The 27606-nt window shown below is 38.8% G+C and overlaps 1 protein-coding gene across 1 annotated transcript; it reads right to left on the bottom strand.

The window, feature by feature from the left end:
* Positions 1 to 27: 27 nt before the first annotated feature.
* LOC135721331 (uncharacterized) lies at positions 28 to 26071 on the bottom strand. The gene is made up of 5 exons (XM_073812525.1): positions 25759 to 26071; positions 25350 to 25662; positions 9029 to 9189; positions 8623 to 8935; positions 28 to 5621 (listed from the first exon to the last, which is right to left on the bottom strand). Exons 1-5 carry the CDS (start codon positions 25909 to 25911, stop codon positions 4597 to 4599), a joined length of 1965 nt encoding a protein of 654 aa, XP_073668626.1. The 5' UTR covers positions 25912 to 26071; the 3' UTR covers positions 28 to 4596.
* Positions 26072 to 27606: the final 1535 nt, after the last annotated feature.

The following is a 27606-nucleotide window of genomic DNA, read 5'->3' on the forward strand; positions in this document are numbered from 1 at the left end:
CCAATGACCAGACACACAAGGTAAGAATAATATTAAAATACACTTTATTTCATTTATTTAAAATGATAAATAGGGGAGGGAGAAAGGGGAACTTAAAATAACGGCCTCTTCAGGCTCTCGTTCTCTTCACAGGCTGTGGGCTCTCCACTTGGGACAACGTACAATGAGTACGGTACAGACCGGATTCTTCTCGTTTCATTTGCTTTCTCTGTCTCTCTTTCTCCACAGGCGGCGGCTGGGACACAGAGACACAGTTATTTGGACTTGGTTCACTCTCACCTCTCTGCTGGACACAACGTACAGTAAGTACGGGATTCACACAGTTTCTTCTCGTGTCGCTCACTCTCTCTCTCTCTCTTTCTCCACAGGCGGCGGCTGGGACACAGAGACACAGTTATTTGGACTTGGTTCACTCTCACCTCTCTGCTGGACGCAACGTACAGTAAGTACGGGATTCACACAGTTTCTTCTCGTGTCGCTCGCTCTCTCTCTCTCTCTCTCTTCCTCCACAGGCGGCGGCTGGGGTAAGCGGTCCCAATGTAGCGTCGGGGGCGAACCCTCTCGACGAGCTCGGTGGTTGCAGAGGGGTGAAAACGTCGCACTGTCTCACCGGGCCGAGCGCTGCCCTCTCCTCGCTACCCATTGGGCAGTCGAACACCGGACAGGGGCGCCCCTTTGTAGAGACCTCTGGACAGGCGGGATATACTACACCTCTCTCTCTGCAATGGTAAGTATTACACAGATGAAGGCATCGACAACAGTGACCCCTGGTCGTACTCACAGATCCGCAAATCCTCCAGCTCTTCACCGCCACTCTTTAATCCACCCAAATATCAAGACGGGAAATCGTTCCGGGGCACCACACCGTTACTATAGGCCTGAAGCGTGTTCACAACATATATTGGACTGGTTTCACTAGAACCGACAGCCTCTTCGTCCTCCCTCGACAAAGTGTGTGAAGGCGGGGGTTTGTCTGACGAGACACACAGCAATACACAGCAATACACAGCACCACGTCAAAGTGAAAGTTTCCACAGCACGAAGACTCACCCACCAAACTCTAGTGTACACATAGGACGCCCGTCTTCCTCCACTTCGCCAGGGTCTGTTCGGCAATGGATAATACGGTCTAGTCGGTAGTTTCGTCGCTGTGACTAGCTTCAGCCAATGTTCCTTCGGCTCACCCACCACGCTATCTTAGGGGTAGGGCCGCCCTCTTTCCTTAGGAGGTATCCGCTATAAAGACAGGTTAGTATACAATGCGTCCTCAAACTCAATATTTATACTCACGGATGCTGTAAACCTTTATTCCAACTATCCTCTGTTTTGGTTCCCACGACAGTCGACTCCAGTCGACTCAAACGGGCGTCTCTTCCCCCAACAGGGTTACACAGCAATCTTCTGTATCTCAATCACTTCCATGCATGTGTTTCAGTTTCCGACGCTTCCGTTTTCTTCTACCATTAAGTTCACAAAGTCCACACAGCCATATAAGCTTCAGCCTGAGAGAGAGATAAACAGCCCACAACCAGCGTACCAGACGGATACAACGCAGCACTTCAACACTGCACACCAACACTGCTCTCTTCGGGGTGCTCCTTTAATCAATCCACAACCTGCCTTTCTTTCGCCTCCTGTGGCTCGGTCTTCTTTCCGCACGCTTCCCAGCGCAGGCCGGATCAACAGAGCCTGCGGGCTCTTCAAAAGGTGCGTGTCATTTCTCTGCCTTTGGCAAATAGCTTTCCCCGTGTCAATCGCTTCTCGTGTCGATCGCTCTTTTTCTTTGTTTTCCTGCAGAGCTATTTATGTGGCTCATCCTTCCATAGCCTCCAATCACAATCCGCTTCTTAATGTTTTACATCTGTGGCTCGTAAAGCCCTGATTGCGTTGCCCTGGAAACCAGGAAGTGAGAGAGTGCGTCGTCGAATGCGCCCTGGGCGGAAACCATCTTCGAGCGGAACCAAGTTTCGCCAATTTCGGTTCCGCCCTATAAAAGTCACCCTGTGACACATAGTTGGGGCTCCTTTTGCCTGAATTACTGCAGCAATGTGGTGTGGCATGGAGTTGTTCAGTCTGTGGCACTTGTCAGGTGTTATGAGAGCTCAGGTTGCTCTGATAGTGGCCTTCAGCTCTTCTGCATTGTTGAGTCTGGCATATCACATCTTCCTCTTCACAATATGTAAAAATTGAGAAAATCTATGGGGTTATGGTCAGGCGAGTTTGATGGCCAATAAAGAACAGGGATACCATGGTCCTTAAACCGAGTACTGGTAGCTTCTTGGCATTGTGTGCAGGTGCTAAGTCCTGTTGGACAATGAAATTTGCATCTCTCTGAGGACAGTAAGCCAAGTTTTATTTTTCCATCATTCGACTGAATGTGCAGGCAAACTAGCGAAATTAAGTTTTATAGGTTTGTGAGATGCCTAAACATTCAGTCCTGTCAATCATCCTAAAAGCTCATTTAAGCCAGTCAGTCTCCGTGCCTTCCTAGTGACAAATCATCCGGCATCCCTCCTTATCCCCAAATCTCCTCCTCCATTTTGCCCATCCTTCTCTTCGCACAGTCTTACCATGGGGAGGTTGAACTTGGGGCCCGAGCCGAGGTTCAAGCTCCCTCTGAGGACAGCAAGCCACGTTTTATTTTACCATCATTTAATAGACTGAATGCGCAGGCAAACTAGTGAATAACTCATTAATATATTGACTCGTTCAATTGGTTCCCAGTGTCGCATAGAGTCAATGCATCTGCCAGAATCATGCAACTAGTTAAGAGTCGTCAGACCAAATAATTAAAGGAAGTTGATAACCCAATACTTAACCCAGTAGTAAAAATTAAGTGGTTCATCAGACCATGTGAACTGATAAATGCAGATGATGCACCAAACTTAACCCTTTTGGTAAAGAGGTTTGTCAGACTATAAAAATTAACCAAAAGCAGATGATACACCAACTTAATCCTGGTCATAGATTTGCTGTAACAAAGGATAAATCAAATGTACTTGTAGTCAATAATTCAGAATTATGCAGAATAAATCCAAAATAACAATTCATTAGCAAGTTAAGAGCATCGTAATACAAAAGCAAATTCAAACGCAAAGCATAAAAAAAGTTCATAATCATAGTTGTAATCATATGGAATCAAAAGGTTTTCCCCTTTATAAGTTCTCTGGTGTAACACTAAACTGACATACAGTTACCTAAAAGATTATTAGGAACACCTGTTTAATTTCTCATTAATGCAATTATCTAATCAACCAATCACATGGCAGTTGCTTCCATGCATTTAGGGATCCTGGTCAAGAAAATCTCCTGAACTCCAAACTGAATGTCAGAATGGGAAAAAAAGGTGATTTAAGCTATTTTGAGCGTGGCATTGTTGTTGGTGCCAGACGGGCCGGTCTGAGTATTTCACAATCTGCTCAGTTACTGGGATTTTCACGCACAACCATTTCTAGGGTTTACAAAGAATGGTGTGAAAAGGGAAAAACATCCAGTATGCGACAGTCCTGTGGGCAAAAATGCCTTGTTGATGCTAGAGGTCAGAGGAGAATGGGCCGACTGATTCAAGCTGATAGAACAGCAAGCTGATAGAAGAGCAACTTTGACTGATATAACCACTTGTTACAACCGAGGTATGCAGCAAAGCATTTGTGAAGCCACAACACGCACAACATTGAGGCGAATGGGCTTCAACAGCAGAAGACCCCACCGGGTACCACTCCACTACAAATAGGAAAAAGAGGCTACAATTTGCACAAGATCATCAAAATTGGACAGTTGAAGACGGAAAAAAATATTGCCTTGTGTGATGAGTCTCAATTTCTGTTGAGACATTCAGATGGTAGAGTCAGAATTTGATGTAAACAGAATAAAAACAATGATCCATCATGCCTTTTTACCACTGTGCAGGATGGTGGTGGTGTAATAATGTGGGGGATGTTTTCTTAGCACACCTTAGTGCCAATTGGGCATCGTTTAATTGCCACAGCCTACCTGAGCATTGTTTCTGACCATGTCCATGCCTTTATGACCACCATGTACCCTCTGATGGCTACTTCCAGCAAGATAATGCACCATGTCACAAAGCTTGAATCATTTCAAATTGGTTTCTTGAACATGACAATGAGTTCACTGTACTAAAATGGCCTCAACAGTCACCAGATCTCAACCCAATAGAGCATCTTTGGGATGTGGTGGAACGGGGGCTTCGTGCCCTGGATGTGCATCCCACAAATCTCCATCAACTGCAAGATGCTATCCTATCAATAGGGGCCAACATTTCTAAAGAATGCTTTCAGCACCTTGTTGAATCAATGCCACGTAGAATTAAGGCAGTTCTGAAGGTGAAAGGGGGTCAAACAGTGTTCCTTAAAATCCTTTAGGTGAGTGTAGTTGAAAGGCAGGGTGCACAATAAAAAAAAAAAAGGAGTCGGGCGAGTACCAAAGCACAGCACACTTGTAGCCAAGCTGCAGTTAGCGTGTCTACTAACCGACATTGTTGCCTGGGTTGCGTATGTGTGGGGCGGGTCTATCAAAAGAAGGTCCAGATTCTATTGGGTTATTTGTTTAGGTGATTTCAAATGTCAACATTGACTTTCAGAGATCGTTCACCCTGCCTTTTAAACTCTTCTCACAAACACTAGAGTGATGAGATTTCTCTCCAGTATGAACTCTGACATGAAATGGATCACAGAAGCTCTTACCACCCTCATGGGCTTTTAAGGAACGTAAACGAGTAAACGTCTTCTCACACTGAGAGCATTTGTAAGGTTTTTCACCTGTATGAGTTCTCTGGTGTGTTATTAAACCATCATGTCGACTGAAACTCTTGCCACAAACACAACAGTGATAAGGTTTCTCTCCGGTGTGAATTCTTTGATGGATTTTTAAGTGACCTGACTTAGGAAACCTCTTCTCACACTGAGAGCATTTGTAAGGTTTCTCTCCAGTATGAACTCGCTCATGGGCTTTTAAGGAACCTAAACGAGTAAACGTCTTCTCACACTGAAAACATTTGTAAGGTTTTTCCCCTGTATGAATTCTCTGGTGTGACACTAAACTGTAATGTCGACTGAAACTCTTCCCACAAACACTACAGAGATGAGGTTTCTCTCCATTATGAAGTCTCTCATGGGCATTTAAGTTGCCTGACTTAGTAAACGTCCTCTCACACCGAGAGCATTTGTAAGGTTTTTCACCTGTATGAGTTCTCTGGTGTAACACTAAACCATCATGTCGAATGAAACTCATCCCACAAACACTACAGTGATAAGGTTTCTCTCCGGTGTGAATTCTCTGATGAGTATCAAGATTTTGTTTGCTGCTTAAATATTTGCCACATTCACTGCAGTGGAAAGACTTTTCACCACTGTGTGTCCTCATGTGAACTTGTAGCTGAGATAAGAAGTCAAATTTCTTCTCACACTGCTGACAGTGAAACTCTTTCTTCTTCTTCTCTCTGTGATCTTCTGAATGAAGTTTCTCCTCTTGTAAGGTAGTAAAGTTGATCTCAGATGTCCTGCAGGTGAAGAGTTTCTGTTCTGTGTGTTTTCTCTCTAAATGTCTTTCTTTTGATGTTGAGGACGTTATTTCTCCTTCAGAACATGAATAACTCTTCTTATCTGGAAGGAACACAATAATAAAAACATCTTACATCAGGAGAGTAAATTCAGTTTCTGTACCAGTTATAGAGGTGGGTTGCATATACACCTGTTCTTAAGACTTGTCTAGACGTAGAATTTACATCTGTTTTACCATCTAAGCATAGCAGATATCTGAGACTGGGTTTAGATTAATCAAGGACCAGCCCTCAGTTATTTGAGGACATTTAAGTAGTTTTGATAAATGTTAACTCTTTCCCCGTCAGCCTGTTTTTTAAGTTGCCAGCGGTAGCATTTTTTATGATTTTTACAAAAGTTTAATGCCTTCCAAAAAATGTTCTTCTTTAAAGGGATTGTTCTGCTAAAAACGATATTAAACCCATGATTTACTCATCCCCAAGCCGTCCAAGATGTCCATCATCATGTCCATAATTTTTTAGACAAACATTTTCAGTTATTTTAGAACATGTCTTAGATCTTTCAGGTGTTAAATGTAAAGTTATGAGGTCTGCTCCTTCAAGTCCAAAAAATGTGCATCCATCCTTAGATGCTCCCGCCCTCCACATTTTTGTCATGCGTCACTAAAGTGCGTACATGCTGATACTCTCTCCTGAATACAGAATATGTACGGTAAAACTATTACTGTAGAAAACACAATTCACTTATTAGACTTAGATGTTGATGTTTTGTTCCATTTAAAGTCATCATTATGGTGATCAGTGTTTGTTTTAGTTGAAATCTTGACCATTGACTTGAATAACAATGATGACAATTAAATGAAAAATTTCTGGTTATTACCAAATTACAAATCTCATCCATGACTCCCAGCATGCACTGCTGCATGGATAAATAATGAACATTTTACAATTTTATTTACCACCATTGTTGAGATTCATACTCTGATTCTTGTGCGTAGGGCTGGGCAATAAAATTATATTGATACGTATCGTTGATGCACCTTTATCGATAACGATAGGAAACAAGCTTTTGATATGACGCCTGTTAATGTATTACTAAAACTGCATTGGACTACATTACATCACCGTTCCTATAGATCTTAAACAGCCTGACTAGACTAAAATGAAATGGGTTTATATTAAATTTAATGTAGATTTCATAGACTAAAAACTCATGGTATTTAGTGGACTAAAACTAGACTAAAACTAAATCAATTCAGATGACTAAAATATGAATGAAACTAAATTAAATTTTATTCAAAAGACTATGACTATGTTTAATCTGTATTGTTCTGCCATGTCTAAATATTGAGGTGTTTAATTTCTTTTCTATTTTTGGAATTAAAACCTCATAAATCAACGTTCTTGTTTTTTACTGACCTACAATATCTCTTTGTGTTGAGGATTAGTGCACCTTTGAGCCAACATTCAGTACGAGTAAAATCCTTAAGTACTTTTAAAATGGGTTACGTTAAGACTTTAACTCAAGTCGTATTTAAATTGGTGACTCTTTTTAGAGTACCGCCTGGGTGTTCAGCTGCCTAAAAACCTTTGGGTTTAAAAATGTACTCTTATGTTCATTAGGCATAACTTGACATTTGAGCTGTTTAACAATAAATATAAACAATAGTTATATTAAAGTTAAAGATGCAATTTGTATAATTCGCGCCACTAGAGGGCGCCAGATCAAATCAATAACAATGATGTAGATTAATTAGACTGATGGGATTTGTTTTCTTTAACTCAAACACTGATGGCCATCAATCAGATGGGAACGAGAAATCATGTTACACATGAGGTAAAGTAATCAAGTTTTATAAATGTTGTGTTTGATTGTGTTTGATGTTTTTCATTATGTAAGGTTTAATGTAATGTTCAAAATGCAATTGTTAGTCATAGATGTTACAGTATTAGTCCAATACGATGGTTTGTTAACACAGCACAGAATAAAGTGTTCAGATGAACAAACTTACCATAAAAAAGCGAGTGGCCCGACAGACGCTATTACTTCTGCATTTGTCCACGACACTGTTGTCATGTGGTTTTTACATCAGTAAAGGCGGTAACAAAGGGTAACGTAGATATTAACAGGCGACTGCACTGCCCCGTGTCACTGTTAAGGGCAGCAATTTTCTCATAATTTACAAGTAGTTAAAAACTTTATAGATATTGTTAGTAATCAGCTGGACAAAATATATAACACTGGACTAGTGGTTTTTGGATATTTTACTGCAAATCTCTTACAAATTGAACCTTTAAGGGGTTTAATGCCTAACCCACTATATACTGAAGAAAAAAAATTAAAGTTAAATAAAAGTTACTTTTAGGACATTTTTTCACTTTTATAAATCACAGTAACAACAAATGAAAAATTCCAAGGCAGTAAAAATTACCTTCACTGTCAAAAATAAAGGTTCAAAAGCTGTCACTGGGGCAGTACCCTTTAAGAAATGTCCTAATGTGAACCATATAGGTACAAATATGCACCTTTGAAGAACTAATATCAGGTGTGCATCATAAATCTTAAAAAGTGAAGCCGCTGGCTCTTTGATTGCCCCCTGGTGGCTGGCTGCAGTACAAGTCATAAACCCCACCCTCTCCATGCAAACGAATGGAATTTGGCTCTAAATAAAAAAATATTTACACTTCCAATAAATTTTTTCGAAAGATCTCTTTTGTCCTTTAAGGTAATTGGTATCATGTCGATATGGGGTTCATTTTTCATTCTTGCGATAAGTTTCATTTTAGCTGTAATTTGATGCTATAGAAATGGGGTGTGTCGTTATGATTGGCGTAGTTGAATTGGGCGCACGAGCATTTGAGCGGAAGTTTGATACCGCAGCTCCGCTTCTGGCTCCATGGACGATTCCTTCTGCGCATGTCTTGGCTCCAAACTGACATTTTTAATTAATTACAATGTAGGGAAGTGATGTCACGCCGTCCATCTTTTTTACAGTCTATGACTAATATGCACTCTTTGGGTAGAAAAGTGTACTTTTTGAAAGGGTTCTGTGTACCTTTATTTCTGAGAGTGTTCAGTGAAAAGACAACACAAAGAAACATACCTGAAGTAATAAAATCATCACCACAACCCTCATTTTCATCATCATGATCTTCCTCTTCTGTGGGTTCAGTTTTTATTTCTGCGGGTTCAGTTTTGATCTTCGTCATGAGGTTCCTGAAGTCAATGAGTTTGACTGAACACATCTTGAGTTTGGTCTGCAGGATCTGCTGCTGTTCTCCAGCGTTACAGACAGAATCCAGAGACTCTGTGGAGGTTTGATCCTCCTGTAAGCCCTCATTACTGTCACACACTGTAGTGTCCTGAGCGTCTGTGGGCTTTGACTCAGTATAACAGAGTAAAGACAGACTGAGATCCTGTGTGGAAGATTCACAACAAACACACACAGAGTAAGATTAGAAATGATTTGATGTTGTCAAACAGGTAAAGGATGTTTAAGCTGTACAAACCTCTCTCTTCAGTCCTTCATCTCCTCTTAACCTCAGCTTTGTCTCCAGTAACGCCACCTCTTTCTTCAGCTGAGAGATTTCTGTGATGAAATCATCAATATCCAGCATGGACAGATCAGTTCCTACTGATTTACAGCACATCTCATCTCTCATCATCAACACTAAAATACACAGAGACAAGACTCTGTTTACACTCAATAAAACACTAATGAGAGAAAAACACTGATGATACACAAACACATCACTCACGAGCTCTTTCTTTCTTTCTTTAGTGGGTTTATCGGCGGACTAAAGAGCTGCAGCGCCTCCTGCTGTACTGGAGAGAGAAGACACTGCTCTGTTTCTCATTAATTTTTAAAATAAATCTAAATTTTAAGATATGTAAATATTATAATGATTAATGTATTGGGATTATTTTTTTATGATTATATTAATTATTGGGCTTTATAAATTTGTTTGTGTTATGTTAAAGTCATAAATTGTGATTTTTAAAGCTGTTTGTGTTTATGATGTAATGGCGCCTCCTTCTGGCTGTAAACATCACAAACTGTACATGAATACTTGTTGTGTTCATAAGGTTATTATTATTTCTGTATTTATTATAAATGATTAATTATTTAAATCAAACCTGTAATCACAATTATTTAAATTCAAAGATTTAGAGTCTATGGAGACTAAATAAAGATGTTTAGCTCGACTTCATTCAACATTTCTGGGTTTTATATTTAAAGCTCTGAAAGTAATAATCTCTCGTCTGATGACTCTATCTGAATATCAGTTCAGGTGTAACCACACCTTTTTGACTATCATGATTTTCCTAGGGTGACCATACGTGCCATTCTTCCTGGACACATCCCGTCCAGGATTTCGGTGCGTCTTCCGGAAGTGGTATTTGTCAACCGCATACGTCATAGAGGACTATTATTATTATTACAGAAAAGCAACAGTTACATTTTAAGGTAAGAATGAAACGATTGTATATCTTATGTTTTTATGGCGTATGCGGTCAACAAATACGACTTCCGGAAGACGCACCGAAATCCTGGACGGGATGTGTCTGGGAAGAATGGCACGTATGGTCACCCTAAGCCTACTATGGTTAGGGTTCAGTGTGGAGGAGATGGCAGGATATTTATGACGGGCTTCACTCAAAGCAATGTATAGATATATATATAATTTCTCATTAATGTTATTATCTAATCAACCAATCACATGGCAGTTGCTTCAATGCATTTAGGGGAGTGGTCCTGGTCAAGACAATCTCCTGAACTCCAGAATGCGAAAGAAAGGTGATTTTAGCAATTTTGAGCGTGGCATGGTTGTTGGTGCCAGATGGGCTGGTCTGAGTATTTCACAATCTGCATTTCTAGGGTTTACAAAGAATGGTGTGAAAAGGGAAAAACATCCATTATGCAGCCAATTGGGCATCGTTTAAATGCCACGGCCTACCTGAGCATTGTTCCTGACCATGTCCAAACCCTTTATGACCACCATGTACCCATCCTCTGATGGCTACTTCCAGCAGGATAATGCACCATGTCACAATCATTATATGTTATCACAATCACCATGTCAAATCATTATATATAATCAGATTGGTGTGCCTGGGTTCGCACGGCACTATATTATTACTTAATCCCATGTAAAGGCAGTTTTCTGCATAGCCAATTTATTGATTCCGTAATTGCTCATACATAGTTTGTAAAATGTTATCAGACTTCAAAAGAGTCAGAATCACTGAAAAGCAAATCGAATAACTATCTTTGGTAATCATGGAATATAGATAAATGTTTGATCATCCTACTTAAACTGTATTATATTGGTTCTCAGTGTCACATACAGTCTTTGCATCAGCCATTGCAGGCTCTCGGTCACAACCATGCAAAAAGTTAAGAGTTGTCAGACCAAATAATTAAAGGTAAAATTTGTAAGATATTTGCAGTAAAATATCCAAAAAACACTAAAGGCAACTGTTATATACAAAAGTTTTGGGACACCATCATTTATATGCACATGAATTTAAATGACATCCCATTCTTAATCTATAGGGTTTAATATGGAGTTGGCCCACCCTTTGCAGCTATAACAGCTTCAACTTTTCTCGGAAGACTTTCTACAAGGTTTAGGAGTGTGTTTATGGGAATTTTTGAGCATTCTTCTAAAAACACATTTGTAATGTCAGACACTGATGATGGATGAGAAGGCCTCGGTCGTAGTCTCCACTCTAATTCATCCCAAATATGTTCTATTGGGTTGAGGTCAAGACTCTGTGCAGGCCAGTCAAGTTCCTCCACACCAAACTCGCTCATCCATGTTTTTATGGACCTTAGTGATGGGTCGTTCATGAACGATTTGTTCATTTTGAACGAATCTTTAGTAGGACTCAGGAGTAATGAGTCGTCTCGGAGTGTGATTCGTTCATTTTGTGTTGACCGCGCATGTGCAACATCTATTGGTTCTGTGACAGAAAGAGAATTGATTAGTTCACCTGCCGAGTCTTCCGGTCCTCCGAGTCGTTCGTTCCTTTCACACGTGACAACCCTGTGAGCTATGCTATGTTGTATGTACCGGAAAAATAAATTATTAGTTCATCAAGAGTTTTCGGGTCCTCCGAGTCGTTCGTTCTTTTCACACGTGACAACCCAATGGGCTATGTTATCTGTACCGGAGAGATAAATGATTAGTTCATCTCTAGTCTTTGGGTCCTCCAAGTCTGTTCAAAAGGCTCAAAGGTCCTAAATATCTCAGATGCCTAGACCAATCAGGAAGCGCAACGTCATCAGAGCGTCACAGAAAGAGGAAGAAACTGTTCTAAGAGAAAAAGCAGGTGCTGCACGTACTGATTCGTTCTGTTTTTGATTATGGAAGCATAGTTTATAGTTCAACAAATAAAACCTCATTGCAAGAACTAGATAGAGTACAGGCCAAGGCACTTCGAATATGTTGTGGTGCGTTCAGGACAACACCTATTCCAGCATTACAAGTAGAAGTAGGAGAAATGCCTTTAGATCTCAGGAGATTAAAATTAGCCATGTCTTATTGGACAAATCTGAAAGGACATGAAGAAACACACCCTACAAAGAAGGTGTTATTAGAATGCTGGGAGTATGGGCGCCCATCAGGCAGTTTTGGGTGGCATGGGAATAGGCAGGCAAAAAATATGGAAATTGACAAAATTGCATGTAGTAAAACTATTAACATACCAACAATCCCACCCTGGATGTTTTGTTTTCCTAGGGTGGATTTGGAGGCTAATAACATTATTAAATCAGGGATGTATCAAAATGTTCAGCAATATATTGATATAATGTATGATGATGATACAGTTCAGATTTTCACAGATGCATCAAAAAATCAGACCGGGAAAATAGGGGTTGCAGTACACATTTCAAAGTATAATGTTAATATTAAAAAAAGGGCAACTGATCATCTGGCCATTTTTACAGCAGAAATGTTAGCAATAATTCTGGCTCTACAATGGGTGGAAGAAGTAAAACCCAATAAGGTGATTATCTGTTCAGACTCAATGTCCTCACTAGCATGCATTCAGAGTGGAAAGTCTACATGTAGACAGGATCTATTAGATGAAATTAATCAACTCATTTTTAAAATAAATCAACAGAGCACAAGAGTAGAATTTATATGGGTTCCTGCACATAGGGGAGTGGAGGGGAACGAGAAGGCAGACATGCTGGCCAAGGAAGCTGTTACATCAGAACTGGTTGAAATAAATATCACGTTAAGCAGATCAGAAATTAAAAGTATTATTAAGGACAAAATTAACAGAATATGGCAGGAGAGATGGGATAAGGAGGGAAAAGGTAGACACTTGTATAACATACACAAAGAGGTTACAACTAGTAAAATCAGTGGATTGGAAAGACAGGAGGAAACATGGTTTTCAAGACTGAGGATGGGACATACAAGTTTAAATAGTGGATTACATATTATAGGAAAACATCAGACTGGAATATGCACAAACTGTGGAGTAACAGAAAATGTAAAACACATACTTCTAGAATGCACACAATACACCAGGGAAAGGGAAAACATGAAGAAAGCGGTAAATAAAGACTTAACAATGGAAAACTTATTGAGTGTAACCAGTACACAGTCCTCAGTTAGGGCGGTTATAGCTTTCCTTAAAGAAACCCAATTAGCAAGTAGAATTTAGTTTTCATCCTTTAGTTTATTTTTTATTTTATTTTATTTTTTTATTTTTATTTTTTTTATATAAGTATTTTTATTCCATCCCAATGTGATCACACCTCAGTCCAGTAGATGGCGGTAATGCACATTGATTGCAAACTGCCAATAAAACTCATCGAAGAAGAAGAAGAAGAAGGTGCTGCACGTGAGAAACTTATCGCGTGCAAACTAACTAATCTAAGCTTCATTTAAATCTAACTTCAAGTGTGTATTGAGTTGCTGTGTGCGTACATGCAAAGTAAGTTTATATTAACAAGATATTCTGTTTTTGCTGTAATTCAGACGTTACACGAGAGCTCATAATGATTGACAGTTATGAGGCTTATATCATTAACATCATTCAGTAAATCAACGTATTCTTGTGTTATACTACATTAAGGGATGTTTATGAAACACAATCTGGTTTATTATTTGATGTTCGTGTTATTCTAGTTGATGATTGATCTGTAGCAGTCATTATTAGACGTCATTTTGTGTGTGTATTAATATATATTTATTTCCTTTATATTCAATTTGTTACAGAAAAACCACACACAAGTTTGTAATTCAACAAGGTCTTCAGTAAAGCAAGAAAACCTTTACTATGTCCTGTAGTGCTTCTTTTCACAACTAAGCATCTCGTTCAGTTCTGACCGACTGCCTGCTGCTTTCCGCACCTATAACTATTCACTACATTCCGAACCCTACATTTCAAAGTCGTTCTTTCATTTGTCACGTGTCGGCGCTTACTGGTTCAGTATATTTTACAGACCATTTATTATCTTGAAATAATCAGAAGATACAGTGCAAAAGCAAAGTACAATAAACTTTTCCAGAAAAATGAAAGTTGTGTTCTGCTATTGTTTCTGTCAGTCTCTCAATTACAGTTAAATTTCTTCAGGATCTGTGGTGCACACGTGTTTTAATTATTTTACATATTTTTTTGCTGGCATGATACACAGTATAAACGATAAATAACAATTATGTGTACAGTGTTTATGTGTACATCATTGCTATGTTATAAACTTAAACAGGCATCTCTATTATTAAATAATTGTACATTTAATTTATATTAATCATGTAATTATTGTTAATAAGGTTTGCAGTTATTAACTTTCTGTATTCAGTGACATAACGTGACAAACGGCAGAACAACTCTAACCCAAAGACTCGAGATGAACTAATCAAATCTATATCCTCTACGGGCTGCATAGCCTTATATTGGAAAGATCGAATGACTTGAGTCAAACCCGAAAATTTGACATGAACTAATCAATTCTGTTTCCTGACGGCATACACAGCCTGTAGGGGACTGTCATGCGACAGAAGCACAATGTCTTGTACACGAGAACTGACTTAGAAAGTAAGCTAATCGCTTGAGTCTCTTGTGCAGGGGTCAGCTTATGTGAATGTCAAAAAATAAGGAAATAAGCATTTTTATTTCTCATAACTTGTTAGAAATGTCATAATTGTTTGCATATGTGGCCGTTCTGGGGGAATTTGTGAAATAACAAGTAATCATAATCAAATGAACGAGATTCAAAGACACGAATCAGAAAAATGATCCGAACTTCCCATCACTAATGGCCCTTGCTTTGTGCACTGGTGGCAGTCATGTTGGAGCAGGAAGGGGCCATCCCAAAACTGTTCCCACAAAGTTGGGAGCATGAAATTGTCCAAATGTCTTGGTATGATGAAGCTTTAAGAGCCCAAGCCCAATCTCTGAAAAACAACCCATCACCATAATCCCCCCTTCATCAAACTTGCACTTGCAGTCAGGCAAGTACCGTTCTCCCGGCAACCGCCAAACCCAGACTTGTCCATCAGATTGCCAATAAATCAGAGTAATGCAGAGTAATTTCAAAATAACAATTTATTAGCAAGGTAAGATCATCATAATACAAAAGCCATTTCAAATGTAAAGCAGTGTTCGAATTACCCATCGCACCAATATTTGGGGGTCCTCATCTCTTGATTGTTTCGCAATACAGATCTAAATTTCTCTCTATGCAGTGAGTATGCCTAAAATATTTTATGGATGCAAGCCAAGAAAGTTAGTCTATAGCCTACATGACAACACACAAAATAGAACATATAGACCTTTTGCGACATCAGTTACGTCACTGCAAGCTGCGAGTGCAGTGTGGTGGCAGAAAAACAGTGGAAATTAATTATACACGAGTGAAACGAGTTAGATAACTCACTACAAAAATGTTGTTTTGTGCTGTCAGGAATGCAAAAAAAAGATGGCCTTCATTTTTATAAAACACCATTTGAAGATAAATGTAGGTGGTTGAAATAAGCCCTTACATAGACAGACTGGAATGATGAAATCATCTGGAAATCTATTAATAATTAGAATTAAAAAAAATTAGAGAAGATGTCCGGTGTTTCAAAGTCTGTTTCCTGTGTTTCTTATAGCGTTTTCATCACGTTACGCTTATAATTTATTTAGAAAGATTTGAATGGGTTATACTGAAAAAGCCTTTCAAGCGGTCTTATGGGGTATCAAGGTTTTTCACCTGTATGAGTTCTCTGGTGTTTCACTGACACGTAGATTAAAACTCTTTCCACAAACACTACATTAATGAGGTTTCCCTCTAGTGTGAGCTTTCTCATGGGCTTTTATACTACTTAAGTAAGCAAACGTCTTCTCACACAGAGAGCATTCGTAAGGTTTTTCACCTGTATGAATTCTCTGGTGTGTCACTAAACTGTAATGTTGGTTGAAACTCTTCCCACAAACACTACAGTGATAAGGTTTCTCTCCAGTGTGAATTCTCTGATGGACTCTTAAGTGACCTGACGAAGAAAACGTCTTCTCACACTGAGAGCATTTGTTAGGTTTTTCTCCAGTGTGAACTCTCTCATGGGCTTTTAAGGTGTTTGACTTAGTAAACGTCTTCTCACATTGAGAACATTTGTAAAGTTTTTCTCCAGTGTGAAGTTTCTGATGTGACACTAAACGATCATGTCGATTGAAACTCCTCCCACAAACACCACATTGATGAGGTTTCCCTACAGTGTGAATTCTCTCATGGACTTTAAAGTTGCCTGAATGACTAAACGTCTTCTCACAATACGAGCATTTGTAAGGTTTTTCTCCAGTGTGAACTCTTCGATGATAGCTGAAAGAAGGGAAACTAAAGAAGCTCTTACCACAGATCAAGCAGACATAAGGTTTCTCTCCAGTGTGAACTCTCTCATGGGTTTTTAAGGTAATTAATGAAGCAAACATCTTCTCACACCAAGAGCATTTATACGGTTTTTTACCTGTATGTTTTCTCTGATGAGCATCAAGATTTTGTTTGCTGCTGAAATATTTGCCACATTTACTGCAGTGGAAAGACTTCTCACCACTGTGTGTCCTCATGTGAACTTGTAGCTGAGATAAGAAGTAAAAATTCTTCCCACACTGCTGACAGGCAAACAACTTCTTTTTCTTCTTCTTCTTCTCTCTGTGATCTTCTGAAGGAAGTTTCTCCTCTTGTAAGGTAGCAAAGTTGATCTCAGATGTCCTGCAGGTGAAGAGTTTCTGTTCTGCGTGTTTTCTCTCTAAATGTCTTTCTTTTGATGTTGAGGACGTTATTTCTCCTTCAAAACATGAATCATTCCTCTCATCTGTAAGGAACACAATAATAAAAACATCTTACATCAGGAGAGTCAAAAGAGTTTCTGTACCAGTTATAGGGGTGGGTTGCATAAGCTAGACGTACACCTGGTCACAAGATTTGTCTAGACGTAGAATTCACATACGTTTCACCATCTAAGCGTAGCGGATCTCTAACTGTGCATTGACAGTCACTGGCGAGAGCGTCAAGGTGACTGAAGTCATTCATTTTCAATGAGAGCCGGCGGCGAGCTCCGGCGAGCAGCGGCGCGTCGTGTACAGCGTGAGCGTCGATGAGAGTTGAAATCAGCTGAACTTTATGGTAATAAGATATGACGCGGTTCGGCAGCAACCAATCGGAAGACGGAAATCTCCGCCAGAGAGGAGTTCAGGGAATGCATTCGAGCGTCTGAGCGTCCACTACACCTTTTTTCTTTAGCGTCGTTAGCAGGGCAGCCAGAGCTTTTATTGACGCTCTCTCCGGTGGCTGTGTGAATGCACAGTAAGGCTGGGTTCAGATTAATCAAGGACCAGCTTTTAGTTATTTGAGAACATTTAAGTAGTTTTGTTAAATGTTAACTCTTTTTCTAGCCTGACTACGTCAGACTTTGTACTTTTGCTAAATTTCATTACGCTTCTGTACTCAGTCTGAGATATCTCCAATTCTAACCGTTTTCCCCCGGCTTCAAGACTGACGGCCCAATCAACAAAGAGAGGGCGGGCTGAGAGCCGTGATGTAGACGTTAAGCGCCAAATGTACGGTTGTAGTTTGTATTGGACATGGAGGCACAAAAAGCTATTTGCTTTGTTGTAGAGAACCAGCACTTGCCAACTTAAGCCCGAACAAGAAGAGTGTTTGTTAAACATTTTGAATGGAGATTATGTAGTTGCCCTACTCCCGACAGGTTTTGGGAAAAGTTTAATTCATCAACTATTACCGATCGTCAGCGAGAAACTTGACGTGCAAAACGATTGAGAAATCATGGAAGGGAATTTCATTGTTCACAGTTAATGGTGGAGGACGCGTGGGTCAAACATTTTTTGGAGACATTCCTGATTAACTAAAAAATAAGGAAGATTTAATTTACATAAGGTTATGGCTGTCTAGTGGAAGAGTATGAGAGGAGAGAGGGGCGTTCCTCCACTTAGATGTGAGTGGAAAGACACCGTAAGGATGGTGTTCAACTAGCTCTGGCCCGATTTACTTTACATAATCTGCAAAAGTCATTCATAGCCATGTTAATGCCGGTATTTTGCTCGATGGGTTTGTTTTCACATCATACGTGTGTTTTACAGCAGAAATTCGATGCGGCTGAGCCGGCACATAACGGACATCATATCCAAACGTTATGTGATTGTCTTACATTTAGACCGGGTGTAGGCAAGTTCGTTCCTACAGAGCCGCAGTCCTGCATTGTTTAGTTCCAACCCTAATCAAACACACCTGAACAAGCTAATCAATGTCTTTAGGATTCAGACATCAGGTTAGATCCGTGGTTTTCAAACCCAGGGTCGCGACCCTCTGGTGGGTCGCGGAAATTAAAAACTGGGTCGCCAGAAAGATTTTAAAAAAATGTTACTAAAATAATTCGTTCAATTTTATTATAAAAACTATAATAATTACAACACACTTGAATAAAAGCACAGTAAAAAATATCTTTTAAATACACAAAATAAAAAAAATACTCCACCACTGTGTCACATGATCCATGTGCGTGCGCAGCTTACTGTATTAAATTCATAGACAGCAGATTAAATTGCGCGCGGGGTCACAGCCATTTTTTTAATGATGCAAGGGGAAATAAAAACTTTGGTCTGATGTGAAAAAAAAAATATTTTTAATGTATTTGATTTGTTTGTCGAAAGTGAGCGCGGAAATGTTTAGTTGTTTGCTAAGCAAAGCGCCACCATAAAGACACGGTTGAGTTTTGCAGTGACACTGACACGTTATGGTTCTGCTGTTATCTTTGAACTATTTTCGCTGCTGAAACCACAAAAACAGTCAACATTGCGTCTAAAATGTAAGTGGCTTAAAGGGATACTTCACCGATTTAGCATTCAGCTTTGTATCTGTAGAAACCCCGCAGTATTACTGAATGACCATGTTTCCCTCCATCATTTCCCCCTGAGAGGAGAGATTTCTGCATTTTGGTTCTGCAAAAAAGTCCTCCGATGATGCAAAAATCGTCATATTACATCATCGGAGGACTTTTTTGCAGAACCAAAATGCAGATATCTCTCCTCTCAGGGGGAAATGAGGGAGGGAAACATGGTCATTCAGTAATACTGCCGGGTTTCTACAGATACAAAGCTGAATGCTAAATCGGTGAAGTATCCCTTTAATATTAATTACTTGTTTAGTGAACTGTCATGAAATCGGTCACATTTTCAACCGTGATGTGATGCTGCTTAACTGTATCATGTTATTAAAAACTTCACATTTTTACCGCAGTATGTTTAACCCACTTTGTCAACACACTGTTAGCCCACTTTGTGTTTGCTGGGCTTATTTGTTTAACTTAGCGTTATTACATTATGCACTTTCGGTTGCCATTGAGACTAAAGGATGCAGAATCATGATCGTGTTTTGGTGATTGTTATTTGCGTTTTAATCTAATGTTACTTGTCCCTGATAAGCGGACAAGCATTGATGTCGAGCCCTGCGACGTGTTTTTAGACTGCTTCAGTATAGGCTAGGTCGAATCTTTACGATTCCTTCGTTGTGTTGCGTATGCCAGTTCTTACTCGTTTTTTGCCCATTTTCATAATTAATAATATTATGAATTGCAGTGAGGTTGATCTCATTTGTGCCCCCTGAAAAAATGAAATGCCCATCCGTGAATTTGTGTCTGTTGTCGGGTCTGCTCATTAGGTAAGTTATATTTACATACAGATGCGCGAGTGCATGTTTCACTGGGCTCACTCCACTCTGACGGCTTTCGGCCCCGCCCTGCTTCATGCTACTAGGGGGGGGGGGTAGAGTGTGGGTCGCATAATTTTTATTTTTTTAAATTAGGGTCGCTCCTAAAAAAGTTTGAAAACCACTGGGTTAGATTATCAGTGCTTAGGCTAAAATATGTAGGACTGCGGCTCTCTAGGACCGAACTTGCCTACCCCTGATTTAGACCAATGATTTTAAACCTCAGACAAGCCCCTCCCACGAGAAGGAAAACGACTGTCAATTATGCCCAGCCAGACTCTGTCTATGAAGCAAAGCAAAATAGCAGAGGATGGTATTACCAGGCTACTCTTTCTCGCCAGCCTTTTTAAAAATGTTATGATTTCCACAAAAGTTTAATGCCTTCCAGAAAATGTTCTTCTTTAAATGGATAGTTCAGCCAAATGTATTAAACCCATGATTTACTCATCCCCAAGCCTTCCGAGATGCATAAGTCCATCATTTTTCGGTTATTTTAGAACATGTCTTAGAATCATTTCTTAAATTTTTTTATTTAAATGATAGAGAAACTTTGTTTCTGATGTTCGGTAAAACCTTTACTGTAGAAAACACAATTCACTTATTAGGCTTAGATGTTGATGTTTTGTTTAATTTAAAGTCGCCATTATGGTGACCAGTGTTTGTTTTAGTTGGACTCTTGACCATTGACTTGAAGCTTACTAGTTTTTTCCTTGGCTGCTATAACTTTGTGTTAAAATCTCATCCAGGACTCCCAGCATAGACTGCAGTATGAATAAATGATAAACATTTTACAATTTTCTTTGCTACCATTGTTGAGATTCATACTCTGATTCTTGATGTTTGTTGCGTCTCAAATACACAGCAGTTAATCTTTGTCAATTGTTTCTAAAAATCCTTAAAGGAGTATTCCACTTTCATTAAAAAATGTCATCCATGACCCCATGTCATCCAGGTTGTTGATGTCTTTCTTTGTTCAGTCTAGATGAAATTAAGTTTTTTGAGGAAAACATTTCAGGATTTTTCAATTTAAGAGACTTTTCTCAAAAAATGCAATACTTCTTGACTGAACAAAGAAAGACATCAACATTTTAGATTACATGGGAGTGAGTAAATTATCAGGATTTCTTATGAAAGTGGAATATTCCTTTAATGACCATCTGCTGAATCTCATATACGTTATTAACAGAAACTCTGTTAAAACTTTGATGAGTGAGTAAATCAATTAATTAAATGATTATCTTTTCCATTGTGTAACACCCACCAAAGGATTGAACTATTAATTTTACATTACCAAAACAAATGTGTTTTGTAGACACAAAGAGTCAAACTAAAACAAACGCTGATCACCATAATGGTGACTTTAAATGAAACAAAACCTTTAAACCTAAGTGAATTGTGTTTTCTACAACAATATTTTCACAGAATATTAAGAAATAATGGTTTATATCAGTTTTAAAATATAAAATGCAATGTTTCTCTATCATTTACATAACACACAAAAAAGTCAATATAGAAAACGGTTCTTTTAAACATTCATGAACATTAAAACATAACATTGGCATAACGTTTGAAAGTGGTAGAATATAACATTCATACTGTGCGTTTACACCAGACGCAGTAGAGACCGCGCTACTCGCGCAGAGTTGGACACTTGAACATTTTGTGTTTACTCGCTTCATTTGAGAGTGAAATGATAGTCATTTGAGACGTTCACTTCCTGTAATCATGTCACTACTAGAGCAAGCTCTTGAGTAACGCAACACGAATATCTGGCAAACTTAAGATTTTTCAACTTGCTCGTTTCCCCTGTCAATGTGCCATTCGTGAGTACCGCGCCGCAGGATGCCTATTCGCGTCTTTGCATTGACTTAAAATGTAAATCTCTTGTGCTTCGCACCTCTTCTGCGTCTGGTGTGAACGCACAGTAATGTTCAGATAACCAAGAAACATTCCATGAAAGTTAAAAAATTTACCCTTATATGTTGGCATAAGATTTTTGGGAAAGTTGACAACTTTTAAGGAACATAAGGGGTGGGCAACATCGGTCCTGGAGTGCCGATGTCCTGCAGAGTTAGCTCCAGCTCAAATCAAGCACACATCAAAAACTAATCAAGGTCTAAAGCAGTGGTTTTCAATCTTGTCCTAGGGGACCCATAGCTCTGCATATTTTGTATGTCTCCCTTAACTGACACAGTTTTTAGTTTTTCTGTTCATGGATCTCTCCCCTAATGAGCTGATGATCTGAATCAGGTGTGTTAGATAAGGGAGACAGTGATGTATGACACTGCTGACGTGTTTTCCTCTGACATGTTTGCTTGTTCTTGACTTATGACATTTCAATTTTTAAATACTTCTTTAAACTTACTTTTATTGGAATTATTTGCACTGTGAGCTGTTTATATTTCACACAACAGAATAGACTTGTATTACCGCTAGACTTAGATTTATACCTCCCAGCATTTCTAAGTAGCCTTTTCCAGTAACAAACAGGTCACCTTTGTTGATTCTCCTAATAAACATCTTCATGTAAATGCATTTACTGGTATTTCAGCTGCATCTATTTCATCCATGATAAAACACACAAACACAATCTTTTAACCCTGTTGCCGTTTGTGGTCGACTGGACTGCGAGATTGGTGTCCGACTTAAAAGCTCTTTATTCTCCCCTCACTGCAGACGCCTGCTCTCATCTAAATGTCAGGCAAGGAGAGCCACGCCACATCTCAAACAAGCCTAATATCTGCAAAATCAGATAATTATAAGGCAGTAATTCTGCAGATGTTTGTACAGTAACCCAAGCACATCAGCACGTCCTCAAGCACTCGTTTGTAGAGTACAGCCTGGTGTGTTCAGCTGCCTAAAAACCTTTGGTGCAGAGTGCAATAATTTACTCTTATGTCCATAGGCATAGCTTGACATTTGAGCTGTTTGACAATAAATATAAACAATAGATATTAAAGTTAAGAAACGAATGGAACGTTATGGAAGCCGAGAGAGGCCATGCACTATTATTATTTTTGCTTACTTGTTTTCTCGTGACCACGAGTTAATTTCTCATTATCTCGAGATAACAAAAGTTCTTTTCTCGTGATCTTGACATAACAAAAGATGTATTCTTGAGATGTGATCAAAGCTTTCGTGTACTCGGTAGAACATGTTGTTTTGTTTGTAAACAGCAAAAGCATATTTTGCTAAATCAGCATGGATGAACAAATGAGATTTTACTTGGATCAGAGATTTGCTCAAGCTGAAATAGATTTGTTAATATTTACAATTTTACAGTGGTGAATTTAGGGTTAGGTCCTTAAGTTACTCAATAATATACACGTTTCTACTTTTAACAGCATTTTAATGGAATGCCTGAAAGCAGGCCCGGGGTGGGTAATCGGGAGAACCGGGAGAATTCCCGGTGGGCCGCTTCACTTTTGCGCCGGTCGAGTTTTTTTTTTTTTTACATTTGTCACGTTAGTGAGTCTATCTTCTCTTAAATGACAGCGCACAGCCTCTGCATGGGTTGTACCATGTGAGGGAGTTTTCCCCTCCCCTCCCATAGAGTTGGTTCGGTGCATAGCACGTCCAAGAAAACTTTTCTCCGGTAGGCTGGGCCAGCCCTACCGTAACAATACGCGTCTGAGAGGAGGAGGGCGTAAAAAACAGGTTGAAGAAAAAATCCATTGGAGGAGGATGCTGCCAAATGTTCCACACCTACAGATTTATTTTCAAGAGGACAAACAAAAGTGGCAACAGGTAACTTGAAGAGAAATAAGCCTAGTAATGATTAGCATTAGCAACGTAATTATTCTGCTAATACCGTTGTCAAACTATTTACAAGCCAAACATTTATTTTGTTAAAATATTACCCTTTTGTGTATACATGGTGATTCATAGACTTTGCAAATATTATGCAAGCATCTTCTGAGCAGTCCCCCGCTGAAAATGAGGAGGCCATAAATAAACACTATGAATTTAAGTTATTTAACCCTCAGGTTGTGTTCAGAACCCTATAACACCTTTTGTTTTCCCAGTCAAAAATGGCCAGCCTAAAAAAGCTTATAAATCACTTGTTATGCCATTTACCCAATAGTGTATTCAATATTTTTGTCAAATTGTTTTCTTTTTTAATTAGGATTTTTATATTTCTATTTGCATTAATCATCGGCCTCATAGCATTAGCAATGCTAATAATTTATCAACCTTTCCTTATGGAATACACTCTAAAAAGGGCTGGGTTATTTATATATTTAATATATTGGACAGAACACGCTGCTGGGTTAAAATTGACCCAGTGCTGGGTTGTTTTAACCCAACTGTTGGGTTATTATAATCCATGGTTGCATAACAACAACCCAACATTGGGTTATTTTTAACCCAGCATGGGGTAATTTTTAACCCAGCATGTGTCCTGTCCAATATTTACCCATTATGGGTAAAAAGTAACCCAGCCTTTTTTAGAGTGTAGAGGAATATTTTTGTTAACTTCTTATCTTAAGTGAAATATTATTTAACTTTTACCTTATTTGTTGAACCATGATATTAATTAAAACTATAGTAAGAGCTGAACTGTTGCTTAATTTATCCAATTTGAAAAAAGTGCTAATTTGGAATAACACTATGGAAAAAGTGGGCCGGTCTTTGGCCTGAAACTCCCGGGCTGAAAAGTGGCCCCACTCCGGCCCTGCCTGAAAGTCAACAAACAGTCACAAAACCAGCGTGTTTATGTGGTTGTCACCTTTAATGCACACTTTTTAGATTTTTGATATTTATTTAAATAAACTGTTAAACACTATTGAAGATAGAAACATGTACAGTATTACTTTAGCGATGGTCCCTAAATTCACGAACATGAACCGTCCAACTTTATATATTTATTAAGTCTATCAGCTACACATTAGCTACCCGTGTGGTAACAGCGAAGATCCCAATTTATGCATTAGCAGTCCACTTTAAAATACACTAAATATTATGGACAGGAAATTACATTATGACATTTGGATTATCATGCCAGGATACCGAGAAAACAACTTTTGCTATAGCGAGATCACGAGAAATTAAGTCGTGATCACGAGAAAACAAGCAAGCAAAAATAATAATAGTGCATGTCCTCTCTCGACTTCGGTAGAATTTGGCTCTAAATAAAAAAATTATTTACACTTCCAATAAAATTTTCCGAAAGATGGCTTTGTTCCTTTAAGGTAGTTGTTATTACGCTGATATGTTTAATTTTTCATTTTTGCGATAAGTTTCATTTTAGCAGTAATTCGATGCTATAGAAATGGGGTGTGTCGTTATGATTGGCATAGTTGAATTGGGCGCGCAAGCATTTGAGCGGAAGTTTGATACGATTCCTTCTGCGCATGTCTTGGCTCCAGACTGACGTTTTTACGTAACATGACAGCGGCCATGGTCGGACATTTTTGGCTTCAATTCATTACAATGGAGGGAAGTGACGTCGCGTCGTCCATCTTTTTTTACAGTCAGTGACTTTTATGAACTCTTTGGACAAAAAAAGTGTACTTTTTGAAAGGGTTCTGTCTCAGTGACAACTTGTGTACCTTTATTTGAGAGTGTTCAGTGAAAAGACAACACACACAAAAAAAACATACCTGAAGTAATAAAATCATCACCACAACCCTCATTTTCATCATCATGATCTTCCTCTTCTGTGGGTTCATTTTTTATTTCTTTGGGTTCAGTTTTGATCTTCATCATGAGGTTCCTGAAGTCAATGAGTTTGACTGAACACATCTTGAGTTTGGTCTGCAGGATCTGCTGCTGTTCTCCAGCGTTACAGACAGAATCCAGAGACTCTGTGGAGGTTTGATCCTCCTGTAAGCCGTCATTACTGTCACACACTGTTGTGTCCTGAGCGTCTGTGGACTTTGACTCAGTATAACAGAGTAAAGACAGACTGAGATCCTGTGTGGAAGATTCACAACAAACCACACACACAGAGTAAGATTATAAATGATTTGATGTTGTCAAACAGGTAAAGGATGTTTAAGCTGCACAAACCTCTCTCTTCCGTCCTTCATCTCCTCTTAACCTCAGCTTTGTCTCCAGTAACGCCACCTCTTTCTTCAGCTGAGAGATTTCTGTGATGAAATCATCAATATCCAGCATGGACAGATCAGTTCCTACTGATTTACAGCACATCTCATCCATCATCAACACTAAAATACACAGAGACAAGACTCTGTTTAAACACTCAAGAGAGAAAAACACTGATGATACACAAACACATCACACGTGAGCTCTTTCTTTCTTTCTTTAGTGGGTTTATCGGCGGACTAAAGAGCTGCAGCGCCTCCTGCTGTACTGGAGAGAGAAGACACTGCTCTGTTTCTCATTTGTCTTTGAAATAAATCGTATTTTAAGGGTAAAAACATGCATGTCAATATTATAATGATGATTAATGTATTGTGATAAATTTTTATTATGATTATATTAATGATTGGGCTTTATAAATCTGCTGCTGTTATGTTAAAGTCATAACTTTTGTTTATGATTTAATGGCGTCTCCAACTAGCTGTAAACATCACAAACTGTACATGAATACTTTTTGTGTTCATAAGGTTATTATTATTTCTGTATTTATTATAAATGATTAATGATTTAAAACAAACCTGTAATCACAATTATTTATATTCACCGATTCAGAGTCTATGGAGACTAAATAAAGATGTTCAGCTCGACTTCATTCAACAATTCTGTGTTTTATATTTAAAGCTTTGAAAGTAATAATCTCTCGTCTGATGACTCTATCTGAATATCAGTTCAGGTGTAATGACACATTTTTGACTATCATGATTTTTCTACTATGGTTAGGGTTCAGTGTGGAGGAGATGGCAGGATATTTATGACGGGCTTCGCCCAGAAATGAAATGCCTCATATTAAAGTCTTTACAGGACGATATATATTGACTGATTGTGAACAATGATAAATAGTTGGTCAATACTTATGCTGGGAAAATGTTACATACACAAAATACATATAAGTAAAGCCTTTATTTTGTGCATTTCATAATGATTTAGTTTTTTATACTAAAGCCCTTAAAATTAAGCAAAACTAAAATGCCATTAAATATTTATCCCTTATAAAAAAGTATGATCTAAATCAAAAGCCTTAGCTCTTGAAATGTGTTTTCTTAACTTTTTTATATGTTTCATACTTTTATATCAAACAAGCTCACCAAAATTGGACAGTTGAAGACTGAAAAAATGTTGCCTGGTCTGACGAGTCTTTATTTCTGTTGAGTTATTCAGATGGTAGAGTCAGAATTTCCCGTAAACAGAATTAGAACATGGATCCATCATGCCTTGTTACCACTGTGCAGGGTGCTGGTGTAATGGTGTGGGGGATGTTTTCTTGTCACACTTTAGGCTCCTTTAGTGCCAATTGGGCATTGTTTAAATGCCACGGCCTACCTGAGCATTGTTTCTGACCATGTCCATTCCTTTATGACCACCATGTACCCATCCTCTGGAATTAAGGCAGTTCTGAAGGCAAAAAGGGGTCAAACACAGTATTAGTAAGGTGTTCCCAAATAATTCTTAGGTGAGTGTAGTTAAGAGTTGTCAGACCAAACAATTAAAGGTAAAATTTGTAAGATATTTGCAGTAAAATTTCCAAAAAATACTAGGCCAGTGTTAAATACACTATATTGGCTAAAGTTTTGGGACACCAGCCTTTATATGCACATGAACCTGAATGACATCCCATTCTTAATCTATAGGGTTTAATATGGAGTTGGCCCACCCTTTGCAGCTATAACAGCTTCAACTCTTCTCGGAAGACTTTCTACAAGGTTTAGGAGTGTGTTTATGGGAATTTTTGACCATTCTTCTAAAAACACATTTGTA

Source organism: Paramisgurnus dabryanus, chromosome 18, assembly GCF_030506205.2.
Source record: "Paramisgurnus dabryanus chromosome 18, PD_genome_1.1, whole genome shotgun sequence".
Classification (NCBI taxonomy): domain Eukaryota; kingdom Metazoa; phylum Chordata; class Actinopteri; order Cypriniformes; family Cobitidae; genus Paramisgurnus; species Paramisgurnus dabryanus.